General features: G+C 43.5%; 1 protein-coding gene across 1 annotated transcript in view; it reads right to left on the bottom strand.

The window, feature by feature from the left end:
• Positions 1-7755: 7755 nt before the first annotated feature.
• Positions 7756-13548, bottom strand: part of ACVR1C (activin A receptor type 1C) — a 36663-nt gene continuing 30870 nt past the window's right edge. Inside the window, exon 10 of the mRNA XM_061363796.1 lies at positions 7756-13504. Coding sequence (XP_061219780.1) covers positions 13379-13504 — 126 coding nt within the window. The 3' untranslated portion in view covers positions 7756-13378. The remainder of the gene's footprint in view (positions 13505-13548) is intronic.

Genomic DNA, 13548 nt, shown 5'->3' on the forward strand with positions numbered 1-13548 from the left:
CTTGCAAGTCCTGGGGGTTAGACAAAATAGCACACTCTTCCCTGTGCAGGGCAGGGGTGCACGGCCTCCCAGGAAAGCTAAGCTCTGAGCTGAAACCTGTCCCTTGAGACCATCCCACCACCATCCCTGTCCTGGTTTCGGCTGTAACAGTTATTTTTTAATGAGAATTAAAGAACTTGTGCTACATTGCTGTCATCTCACAAAAGATTTTAAGGAAAAACAAAATCACAAATTTTCAAGAAAAATGAATTTTTGCAGAATTGGGCTCCACCAGTCACCACCAGTGACTGCTGGAGACCCTGTCTGAGTGCAGTTTCACTGCTGCTGGGGACACCAACTGGTAGCCATCCAAAGCAGCCAAAGAACGGACCTTGATGTCTCCTGCAGCCTGCTAGACTGCATCCCTCCTGTGTGGGTTTCTTCAGCTGTGTGCAAGTGTGTGCAAGTATGCTGGCTTTAGAAGTGGGGGTTTCTGCCAACCCAGAAAGAAAGGCTGCTGGCAGACCAGTACTTCTGCTTCCTGACACCCAACCTGTAGCCTGACAAATACCAGACAAAACCTCCATTTTGCAGGAGGTATTGGTGATACAGCAGGCAGGGAAATGGTATTTTCTTCTTTTGAAGAAACTTTGGCAATGCTTTGGGATAAGTAATGAAAGGCGGTTTGCATTTGTTCTTATTCCATAGCAGTCCTGATGCCTTGACACAAATGGCTTCTAAGTCCTGCAAGCCTTTGCACATTGAGTGTTTATGTGAAAGACCTTGCCTACCTGTGCCTTCCAGGGATCTTGAGGAACACTGTTTCTTTCTTCAGCCAAAGGCTGGGTTAAACTGTTTAAAATATGGCCATTGGAATATTTTTATATTTGTCAGGTATCTGCAATTAAAAAAAAATGAAACATATTCTAACCCAAGCTCAAATTATTTCGATCTGTAGGTGCTATTGGCATCATTGAAGTTCATGTTTCTCCCGCATGCGCTGCCCTCCTGGTGATCAGGAAGGCATGTACTGGAGCAGAGGAACTCCTAGTGCCAGGAAAATGTTGTCATGGGGCTTACCCTGCTCCAGGGGATCCCCTCATTACCCTGCATTCCTGAAGTGTTGGTACATTCCCATCTTAAATACTCCCTCAAAACCTCAGCATCTTGCAGCAGAGGAACACCCTGTCAGAAAATACCTGATACACATAGCTGGAGGGTTTATGGCTGACATGGATGAGTCCCTGCGGTCCCTGTCCCTCTCCTGGCAGACAGACAGGAACAGATGTATGTTGCATGTCACAGCAGCACCCCAGGGATGGTTTGACATATCTGTCCTTTGCCTCTGAGATGAAGGATGAATGTCTGGGTGGATCAACCGGGAACCCCCCTCGGTTAAGGGGGCTCCACTGACCCTTCTCACAGTTTCTCTCTCACTTGCCTCCACCATGGTACTTGTTAGGGGGATAAAAAAAAGAGTTAAAAAAGTAATGCACAACAGGGAGAAAACTCTCTCCTTTTTCCTGAGAGCAGTAAGCGGTGCCTCAGGGGTGGCGTCTACTTACTTGCTAAAGCATGCTGTGTAATGTGGTGATGGTGGTGACTCAAAGCCTCTTCCCCTTTTCCTGTCCACAATCACCCTGCTAAGTGCCTTTGAAAACAAACAAAATGCATTTCAGTTCCTCAGGCAACCCTCGTTTACTTTTCTGAAACCAAGTGACTCATCTCCAGCCAAGATGAGAGGAGAAACAAATACAATCTCCCACCAGAGCAAAACGTGGGACCTTTGAGGCTCTTCAGACAAGGCAGCTCAGTGTTGAACTCCCAAAGTATACACAATGACATACAGGTGCCAGGCAGCACTGCCGCTAACGTCTGTCTTGCACATTAAAGCTCTCTAACGCGCTGTTACTGTTGGTAGATTAGCAATATGGTGCTATGAGCATACTACCTTTTCACTCTTCAGATCTCCTCCAGTGTGCCCATGGTGCTGATGCATTCTGGGCAGACACAAACTCAGGAAAGGCTGATGAAGAAGGGAAGAGCAGAGAAAAGGTATTGCCAGGGCTCTCCTTTCCTCCTACCTGTTTCTGTGGAATGAAAGCAGAAAATCCTCATCTTCCATCCTCAGACCCCAGAGGGCTGCTTCTTTGCTCCTGCGGATCGAGTCCTTGGTCAATCTGCATCTCTGCCCCTCCAGTCCCAGAGCTCTCAGGCTCTTTACAGGCATCCCAGTTCCCAAAATTATTTCCAGCATTGACGTCTGCAGAGGAACTCTCTGTCACACGTCAGTGCAGACCCCAGCCTCTCCAGCACTTGCCAGGAGCAGCACTGCTCCTTAATGGAGCTTTGGCACTGTAGGCTCTGCTCTTTCCCACCACCCTGCAACAGCTCCGACTCATGCTCTCAGCCCTGGATTCAGGGCACAGAACCCTCCTGAAGGACCACAACCCTGAGACACCTTTGGGATACTTCAAGTAGCTGCTGCTTGACTGCAACACTATCTGTCAAATCAAGCTTGCTGCTTTCCCAGTGTTGCCACTTCCATAGGTTGGACTTGGCTTCCCAAGCACATTCAGCTTCTGCTCTAACCATTTTCCCTTTTCTTTATACAGCTTATGTGAACTACAAATTTCTAGCTGTTGTGAAAGGAAACCAAAACTGTCGTGACACTAAGGGACTGGTTTTGCATTTAAGTAATTGGATGGATGCCCATAGACTTAGAAGTGATTTGCATTTAATGAAACGAGAACTGGGATCTTCAGTGATCTTGCTGAAAATGCAACCTGAGGATGTCCCTGCACGTTGGTCTAATGTGAATAACTGCTTATCTTGTGATACAGACTCATAAGAGTGTAAGGCCCCTCTTTGAGACTGTGATGAAATCTGCCGCATGGTTTGAAACAGTCTATATTTTTAGAACGAGGTTTTGTATTGTTACACTTCAACATGCAGACAAACCACACAAGCTGGTTTGTAGCTAGTCCTTTGCACTACCAACTTTTCCACTTGATAAGTAGCTGGTAAACCATGCGATGACTCAGAATAACGGTTTGAGTACTCAAATGAGTATCACCCCACAGGTCTCTCAGCATAGCTGATGATCTACCCCATGTGCTTTTCTCTGCTTTCCTAACAATTTTTTCAGAATACCAAATTATGAACTATGGAGCTGAATTTGAAGAAATCTTGAACCACAAGCCTCTTGCTGAGGTTTGGAACTATACTGAAAGTTTAGATTGTTGACCTCTACATAGCCTGAGTTTCTGATTCTGTATTAGATTTTCAAACATTCATGAAGTGTAAGATGGCAATCCCGAGCAATGATCTTGGTGACTCATTTATAGCCAGTAAATTGCCAGCACTTCTCATTTAACTTACCAGTGAAATCAGAAAGGGGATTTTTGTAATGAATCAAACACGAGAAGCAATACAGGAATACATCAGATAGACACCTGTGCAGATTAGCAGTTCTACCCCCTCTCAGGAGCAGGCAGAGGGCACCCCGCTGCCTGTATACACAATAATATATATAACTGCTTGTTTGTAACGGAAGATACTCAGACAACTGCAGTACCACTGGGTTGTATCATCCTATTTATACTGCTGTCTCCTGAAAAGATAATTTTCATCTGTGTCCATCTTCTTTGTTATTCAAAATAATCTCAAAGAGGTTTAAAATGAAGTAGATTTTAGTATTTCAAATGTTTAAATTAGTAGATTTCAGTATTACATTCTAACACACACTACAAAAACTCAGGTGAGTACCAATTTGATCTTAAATTTTCCCATAGTTTTGTTAACATTGAGACATCAGTCAAACCAAATCCCTCCTGCAATGTAGTTTTGTAAGTTACAGCTTCCCCCAGTCCAGCCCAGAGGAGAATGAGACAAATCACGTTAACTTTGTTTTACCTGAAGCCTGTTGCCATTCTGCATCCTCACCACCACAACCCAGCACAGAGCGGCTTCATGGAGCTGTTTGACCATTCTCTGCTTCTGCAGAGGTTCCTTCATCCATGAGAGGGCCTGAAGTGTCAGCACACTCAATTTTACCTCCTGGGATTTGTTGTCTGTTTCACTGGAAATAAATTTCCAGAGAGCAAAGATGGGCACTCCTGCTCGGGCAGTGCTGTGAAACAAAAGTGCTTCCCAGCAGGGAAGTTCAACTAGGCCAAGTGCATGGTCCTACACCTGGATCAGGGCAATCCCAGGCATACCTACAGGTTGGACATAGAAGAGATTCAGAGCAGCCCTGCGGAGAAGGACTTGGGAGTGTTGGTTGATGAGAAAATGAACATGAACCAGCTTCAGTGTGCTCTCACAGTCCAGAAAGCCAACCGTATCCTGGGCTGCATCAAAAGGAGCGTGACCAGCAGGTTGAAGGAGGTGATCCTGCCCCTCTGCTCTCATGAGACCTCACTTGGAGTATTGTGTGCAGTTCTGGTGTCCTCAACATAAAAAGGACATGGAACTGTTGGAACAAGTCCAGAGGAGGGCCACAAGGATGATCAGGGGACTGGAGCACCTCCCGTATGAAGATAGGCTGAGAAAGTTGGGGCTGTTGAGGCTGGAGAAGAGAAGGCTGCGTGGAGACCTCATAGCAGCCTTCCAGTATCTGAAGGGGGCCTATAGGGATGCTGGGGAAGGACTCTTCATTAGGGGCTGTAGTCGTAGGACAAGGGGTAATGGGTTAAAACTTAAACAGGGGAAGTTTAGGTTAGATATAAGGAAGAAGTTTTATCATGGTTTAAGCCCAGCCAGTAACTCAGAACCACTCACCCACTCAGTCACTCCCCCCATTCTTCCCCCTGCCCTGCTCCCAAAGGGGTGGGGAGTAGAATCAGAAGAATGTAAATCCCAGGGCTTAAGATAAGAACACTCCATTGTACCATCTGATTTTCCCAGAGGCTGGTGTATGATAAGGGATGTACACACTCAATGCTATCCTCTTTGGCCCAAGGGTCTATCAGCTTGTTCTGGAAATGAGTTCCATTGTCTGACTCAATTCTCTCTGGGGTGCCATGTCACCACAAGACTTGGTTCTGAAGGCTCAGGATAGTGTTCCAGGCAGTGGTGTGGAGCACAGCGTATGTTTCCAGTCATCCGGTGGTTGTTTCCACCATGGTAAGCACATGGGAAGTGAGGGTGGTGAGGCACTGGAATGGGTTGCCCAGGGAAGTTGTGAATGCTCCATCCCTGGCAGTGTTCAAGGCCAGGTTGGACAGAGCCTTGGGTGACATGGTTTAGTGAGAGGTGTCCCTGCCCATGGCAGCGGGGGTGGAACTTGATGATCTTAATGTCCTTTCCAACCCTAACTATTCTATGATTCTATAAAACACTGTCCTACCATCCAGACTGTTGCAGCCACAGGACGCATGGGCAATGACAAAGTGCAATTAAATTGATGTCAAAAAACTAGGAGGCAATCAACACTTAATGGAAGAGGAAGAGATTCTGCCTCTGCAGCATAATAATGCTCCAGTCTAATGACTGCAGACTACTGATTTTTGCTATTTTCTCCTCTTTTTTTGTTTTCTTTTATGAACTACCTATACATACCTTAGGCTGTCATGAGCTCACTCACTTTCTAAATTCCCACACGTCATCAAGCCCAGGAAAGAATAGAATATTTGAAAGAAAACAAGATGCAACAGCTTTCCAAAATCCAGAGTCATTTGCCAACAGGACTGTGCCATTCCATAGATGTAAACTAAATGATGCATTGCCCAGGCAATGACCAGGGGGTGCCTGGCACATCCTGTGCAGATGCAAGCTCCTCTCCACCATGCACACACATGCAAGTTCTTTGTACTAATTAGCACACATGTCTACAACCTCCTTGAGCTGCTTAGAAAAGTCACAGAAAACTAAATTTTACAACTTCTGTACCAAAACAAAGCCTCTCTGTACTGCATAGTAAGTTACTGCAGTTTCCAGTCTGACATGTCTATGAATTCAACTCACAGCTTGGTAGGGAGACAGGAAACACAGCTTCAGAGCTCAGAGGTGAGTTGCGTCCTTACAAATGAAAGAACAGTGGTTTGTGTCTCAGCAAGGCTTTACGTTCGCTCACTGTTAACTAACTCTAAAACACACATAAAAGGATGGGAGACTTTCCTCCAAGCACAGCTCTGAAACACCCACCCTTCCAAGGCTGAGAAGCCTGCTGAGTTTCTGCCCACACTCACATTACAAGGGAAGAAGGAATGAGTGGGGAGCCATCCTCTGTAGGACAGGAAGCATCAGGGACTCATGAGCTGGCTCTTCTCCTCTGCTACCAGGTTTGTACCGATGAATCCTGTGGACCTGGTTTACCTAACAAAAAGAAAATTAATAATTAGTCCTTTCTCTTTTAGACTAAAATCCTCCACCAAGCAGTCTCTCATGATCACTTATTCCCATGTGAAAGCACTTGGCATTTTGCTTGTGCTGCCAGGATGCAGCAGACAGAGCATGGCACCTGCATACTAAAGCACACATCTGGTTCACTGGGGCAAGTTTCTTCTCTTCTATGCATGCTGGAGAAAGCGATCTCCGAGGAGCATGAATTTTTCAGGCTGCTGGAAGTGCAGCACTTCACTCTCCCAGGCAATAGGACATCAGCCCTAGCCAGGGACAGGAGCCAATGCTTGCAGATGAGCCACAAGCTGCTGCTGTTCCACTGGGGACTCACTCCAGAAACTTTCTGGAAACATGCAGTTACCAAAAAGTGAGAGTGCACTTATGATCCCACTCTCTGTTGCAGAAGGACTGAAATAACACATAATTGCCTATAACACAGTGGTTCTTTTAGGAAGAAAAAAAAACCAAAGCCCACAGTATCTTTCAAAAGCCATGGAAGTCTCTCTTGCGTAGTAGCATGCCAGATTTCATTTTGACATGTCTTAAATTTGAATAAAGTCTGACTTAAAGCCCTAGGCCATGGTTATGTTTGGGGAATTTCCAAGCAAGCTGACTACAGAATTGAAGTGCTCTGTGTGAGTAGGTGTCATTCAGATTTACACCACTGGAAACCTAAATATCTGGAAGAGTGGGATCCAGGGACTCTTGTATGAAAGGGACCTCAGAGTTCACATCAGCACAGGTTAAAGAACAAGGTGCTAAGGCCAAGAGCAGACTCTCCTCCCTGCAGGTTCAAGAAGTAAATCCTTTTCTAGGAAGGATGTTTTCCAGCATGGGGGAGAAGCTGCTCTTTTGCAGACACAGAGTCACAAGGGTGCAAGGAACACCCTGGCTCAGCACCAGTGCTTGCTAGCTGTTCACCTCTATTAGAATCATTGCTATAAGCAGAAGCTGGATGTTTTGCAAACCACCATGTCTGCTATACACCAGGAAGAGCATGCACAAGGAGGAATGGCAAGGCAGAGCTCACACGCCATAGCTGCACAGGTCCCTACCAGCACAGGAGTCTGGAAAGCACGCAGGACACTCTTAACGCACGACTTACTCCCCATTTCACAGCACATCAGCCAGGAGCAGCAATAGGAAGCTGAGGAAGTGGTGGACAGCAGGAAGTTGCTCTTTCCCAGTCTCTGCAGAGACCCGAGACCCCGTGCTCGATGGCAGCATCCCCCAGCCCAGCTGAGTGAAGAGCTGGGAGCACATGCCAGCAGAAGGGTTTGGGTTCGTGTTTGAAAACTCCAGTGTCACAGGTTACCTGAAACAGCCCTCAGCCCTTTTCCCCTCACGTAAATAAACACTAAAACCAAATATTTTCACACTTCATGGGAACACAATGGCAGACTGTGCTTAATTTATTAAAGTCACCACCTCTTTCCCAAAGTATACCAGTATGTAAAATATGCATACAAAATACAACATTGAAACAAATTATTTACATCCAGGGCAGCTGCAATATCAAGCAATAACTTTAGCAGTAGTTTTGAAAACAACTTGTTGCAGTGTACACTAGAGTAGATACTTCACAATATGAAGGTTGAATTTTTACCACTGTACTGCTATATGAAGTTTTAAGATATTACAGTACTTCCAGATAAAATATTAATGCTCCTTTAAAAAACAGACAACTCAGAAACTGATCTGTAGACTGACAAAACACACATTTCTCTCTGGGGACTGAAAACCACAGCAGGTTTAGACGCAAATATAACATCTACATTCAAAATACATTCAATCTATTTATGCCAAAATTACATTCAGTTTAATTTATTACTTATTGCACATTTCTTATATTCTGTAGAAATATATTGTATCTCTTAATGCGTATTTCCAATACAGTCATAAATTGTACTGACTGTTAAAACAGAACACAGATGTCTTTCCCTAAAAGCTTCACACAGATTGGGGTACCCTGCCACATAGGTATAATTCCTGCCACACCACTTGGAATCACAGGTGCACAGCTGGCACTGCCATGGTTCAATTCATGGGAGAAGACAAGCTCCCGGTGCTGCTGCTGGTAGCACCCATGCGCAGTGGCACGAGGTTTTGCATGCAGGCCAAGGAACAGTTCTGCATAACTGAAACTAAACCACAGTAGGAACTTTAGAGCCATAACCTTTGTGAACATGCATCACTTTTTGTGCACCTATATCTGCACACCACAAACAATGTGGTAGAGAGTCTTCCCACCCATCCTCCCAGTGAAATCTGTGGTACAGTGGGAGCCATGCAGGAGCACTACCTGACGCAGACAGAAGTCCTGGTGCTAAGCATGTCGACACAGAGGTGAGGCAGAGTAAGATGCCATTCGTAGCATCAACGAAGGAAACACAAAAACTTCCTTCCTATGAGCAAGGATGTGCCAGGGACATCCCTGAGCCCATCAACAGCCACATGAGATCCAGACAGAGACTGCAAGAAGATCTTGATCCGTTCAATGTTAAGAACCCTTTGTAGGGACTAAACATATTTCTAAACAAATTTATTTGTAATTCCTGGACCTATTGCAAAAAAAGAAGTGACATAACAATGACTAAAATATTAAAGGATTCATTATAGGGTTACATGAGGGAATGATCTCGGTTAAGTGCAAATGACTATAAAAGTAGCAAAGTGCAAAATAGACTAGAGTTTGGATTTCTCAAGGGGTATTTGAGGGGAACACTTAAGGAAACAAAAAATCAGGTGCTTGAGAATATGGCAATTAACTTTCCCTTTCAGTTCATATTCCATGCATTAAAGTTTATATTGTTATTAGAAGCAAATTTAAAAGACTAGTAACTCGTCCAACCTAGAAGCATCAATTAGGAGAGGCTGAATGTGGTGACAGGTCTTGAGCATCCTTGAGCTTGAAAACTTCTATGAGCTTAAGAATTTGTGCTTTAAACAGAGATTAGCAGGAACATCAGTAAACTCTCAAGAAACCTAAGGCTCCCTAAAACCACAGAGTGTCTCAACATAACCTCTCCTCTTAAATCTGAACACAACAAATCTACATTGAGTGAAAAGGCCACTAAAACAAGGGTTCTTTGGTTTTGTTTAAAGGAGTGTATAGCTTACAAACATCTTAAAGCCCAGTACAACATCAACCTTTTGGCTCAGTTATGTTTAACTCTAGCTTGCTAAAACATACATCCACCTCTCAGGAAAAAAAAGAAAAAAAAGAAAACCAGTGCAAAAATATTGAGCTAAGTGAAAAGCTAGGGCAAACAGACCATAACATCTATGCACAAGAAAAGACTGAAAGTATTCCCTGGGCTGGAGCTGCGAGAGGTGCAGCCCAGTCAGACAGACATGGCCTAAAAATCCACTACCCCATAAGACTGACCAAATGGATAGGAAAAAGCAAGTGGCATTTACAATTAAAAAGAAGTTACTGATGGTGGTTACACTGGTGTCTAAAGCAAGATTTAACTGAAAAAAAGCAAGGGAAACAGGCAGCACCCCAGGGATGGTACAGCAGAGGAATGCAGGATTCTGCCTATGTCCTCCCTGCACATCTTGTCCAATTCATTACACCATGGCGCAAATAAAAACCAGGTGAGCTGTGGTGTAAGGGCATTGTAACAGCCACACGAGCCTTGCAAAGGCAGGGACCATATTTACTGCAGTAGCTACAACAGGCACAAATGCTACCTTAATCCCCAGGGCAGGGGAGGGCTTCAAGAAACACCCAAGCAGCTGCCAGCAGCACAGCAGTGGCAGCACCAGATCCACAGCCTCGAGCAGATAGTACTGTCCCCGACCACCAGTCCACCATCCTCCTACCCAGTAAACCTCCCTGGAAACACCTTCTAGCTCTAGAGAGTGGGTCACGAAAGCGTTTTATGCCAAAATGGTGGTTTTTTAATTTCACAGCATGACTTCAGTCTAGCACAGCTCCTGACCCAGAGGAGCTTTGCATAGACACCAAATTCCTCCACCGTGCAATCCAGTTCCTGGGAAAGAATCCCCAGGAACAGTTATCACATACGCTTTAGAGGCATAGATATTTTCAGAGGATACTAAGGGTAAAAAGTGCATAGGACAATTTAAAATGGAAGAAAAATCTCTAGAAAGCATTCTAATAACTCTCCCTGCAAAGTTCAAGGAATGCCTCCGCTTCAGGCAAAAAACCCCTGACATGTTTTAAAAGTGGTATAAGAGAAACTAATGGTGTCCCTTGGCCATCTTGCGTTTTGTATAGCAACTGGTTGAGTTTTCACCAATGGGTCTCAATGCACCGAGACCGCTGCAATCGTCACAGGCTTTCCAACCAGATGGTTCCTTTACACTGCTCAGCAAACACCACTCCTTCCTCCACTCCTTCCTGAACAATCATGAGCCTGCTCAACCACAAACTGTACTGCTAACAAAAGGTGTACCTGCTGTCAGCGTAAGGGCAGGTGTATTTGGCCTGCATCCTCCTTTTGAAACTGCAGTATTTTTTGTTTTTAATAATTTCCTTCAGTTATTTCAGAATTATTTTAATCAACTGCTTCTGTTTCATTATTGATCACTCCAGCAGTGCTGTGATTATGCAAGTGCATCACACTGCGAGGAGCAGACATCAAGGAATACACTGGAGTCATTTCCAGAGTTCCACTGGGTAGCTGCACACGGGTACCCCATACTAGCAGGTCACCCTAGTAGCTTGAGTAGGCTTCACTCTTTGATACATTCTCCTTTTGTTAATTGTTCTAAATGAGTCAGTTTAATGCGTATTTTAACACACTTCTCTGGTTGGTCACAAACAGTCGATTCTTTTTCTCTCAGACAAGCTAACTGGGTCCGCAAGCACCAGGAGCTCTGGAATGACAGACCATTTCCTTTCAGGCACCTTCACAAGTGCTACAGCAATTCTGAAAAGTGCATCTCATCTGCACATTTTACACACTTTTGAAGCAGCAGCCCTAATACTATTTAAAATTACTTTTATTTCAGTGGATAAGACATTTCCTTTTCCCATTTAAAATAAATCTTTGATTGCTCCTTTTTAACATAAGAAATTTTTTTCAAGTTACATTCTATAAGAACAAATGCTGGATCTTTTGTTTGCAAATATTTTGATACTGAAGTCAGCATCATGCTTCAGATCATGCAGTTGCAACAATCACCCTTCCAACAGCTATGAAAGAATGCATCTGCTGAGTTCCCTGGTGTAGTTTATGCAGTTGAAGCACGCAAGAATTAAATCTATAGGATGGCTTTGATTACATCTCAGAAAGCATACTGGAGAAAAATCTACTAGCAATTTAGTAGAAATACTCTGCACCTTTCAGCTAACAGACCATGCAAAGACTTACAGTATTTAACACAAGCAGGAGTGACTAAAAGTTATGCAAACAGGTAAATGGCATAGAGCCTATTTACAGCACAATTAACATCTATAAAGTGTCCATAATGTCCTAGTGTCAGGATGAAACATGGAGTACTGATACTGCTGAGCATCCCACTCAGTAAATGTTTAACCCATTTTTCCATGTAAAAGCTCCAGTTCAAGAGGTTACATGTCAAAGATTCATCTTAAATAACATACTTAGCAAACAGCTTGCTTCCACAGAGCTGCCTGTGCTACACTGGATTTTTGCAAAGCTTTGCTCCTCTGGAAAGACCTCTGGGCTTAATTTCCATGGACCATTCAGATTCAAAAACATTTAAAGAACAATATTATTATGAAATTTATAATTTTGGCTACTAAAAATATTAAAAATATTTCAAAATATACTGTATTCAAATGTGTGGACCACGGAGTGGGGCAGAATTCACAAAATGCCAGAACATCAGTGAATTCTTAAAAAACACCCCACTTTTGATAGCTTGCACTATTATGGAAATACCATTAGACATGTTTATACTTTTCACCAGCCTGATGCTGTTACAGAAATCCATGTGAAGCCTCTGAATAGGCTGCACTGGCTTCATGCAAGGACATCAGCGCTTTAGATTTACATGTTAACTGATCCCTAGGCCACAACAGACAACAGCAACAGTGACCTAGTCCAGAGTGCAGGTACATTTGAAACATTAAGCCTTGGTCACTGCTTGCGTGGGCACCCCCATATCCTCCAACACAGGGAGGTGGGTGCACAGTATGTCACTCCAATGGGAAACGAACCTTTCTGACAGGTTTCAACTGTCTCCCAAGGATTAATTTTGTTAAAGCTTCCCCCTAAAACATCAAAAGGCACTAAAAAAATGTTACCAGTGGCAGATTGGCAAAATGTTGTTTAAAAATATATACTCTCTCAGATTAGGTAGAATTCTTCCTATTCCATCCCTACATATCTATCAGAAAAGTATTGCCTCTATTATTTTTCCTACTATTAAAAATAAAAATTGTCTCTTAATCAATATGCTCAATAAGCAAATGAACAGAGTGAAATTACTCCAAATACTAACTATAATATAGTATATGAAACCAAGACAATAAAAACAAAAGTTAATAAAAACCTGACTAGATGCTTTTGTTCACAACATACATACTTAGTAGAGTTTTCATCTTTTTTTATTTGCTTTGGTAATGATAAATAGAGTGTTTAAAAACGTATTTTACTGACAGGCCCTTTTCAGATACCTGCATAAAAATATGTAAAAAGCTGGATTAAATTTGGTCTTTTACTTGGTTTGAGGATAAAACTTGTGGTTTCCCTTGCAAACAGGCTTTAAGCAATACTAGTTATTCCCAGTATGTTTGGGGTTTGACTAGGATAAAAAGCACAACAGCAAAAGGTATTTTTTCACTGCTGTGGTGTTTTAAGCTCCTTTCTGCAATTAGTGTAGTGTCTAATATTAGAAACCCAAAGCAAGTCATTGACTTCCTGTATAAAACATGATCTACGAGTCAAAAGCTGCCCCTTCCAGTGGCCAAATACGAAGCTAGGTGTCAGTGCTCTGGTTTGGGCACTTAAATACTGAACCATGTTATCTGAGGTAGACCAAACATAAAAATAATGTCACACGTTAAAAGGTGAACAGAAGAATTTGTTCCTCTCTCGTCCTCCAGGGAGAAACATCAGGCTTTGGAGTCCTCCTGCACACAGAGCTGGGAGATGGTCTTCTTGATACGCAGTGCGGTCAGCCGTGCGGCGCTGTTGGCATACCAGCACTCACGCATTATCCTGCCCATCACTCGCAGCGCCTGCACACCAGAAATTAAAAGAACAGGTCAAGAATAAATCCATC

The sequence above is a fragment of the Neopsephotus bourkii genome, unplaced genomic scaffold (assembly GCF_033783945.1).
Source record: "Neopsephotus bourkii isolate Nb327-2 ecotype Australia unplaced genomic scaffold, CSIRO-AGI_Nbou_v1 NB_1181, whole genome shotgun sequence".
NCBI lineage: Eukaryota > Metazoa > Chordata > Aves > Psittaciformes > Psittacidae > Neopsephotus > Neopsephotus bourkii.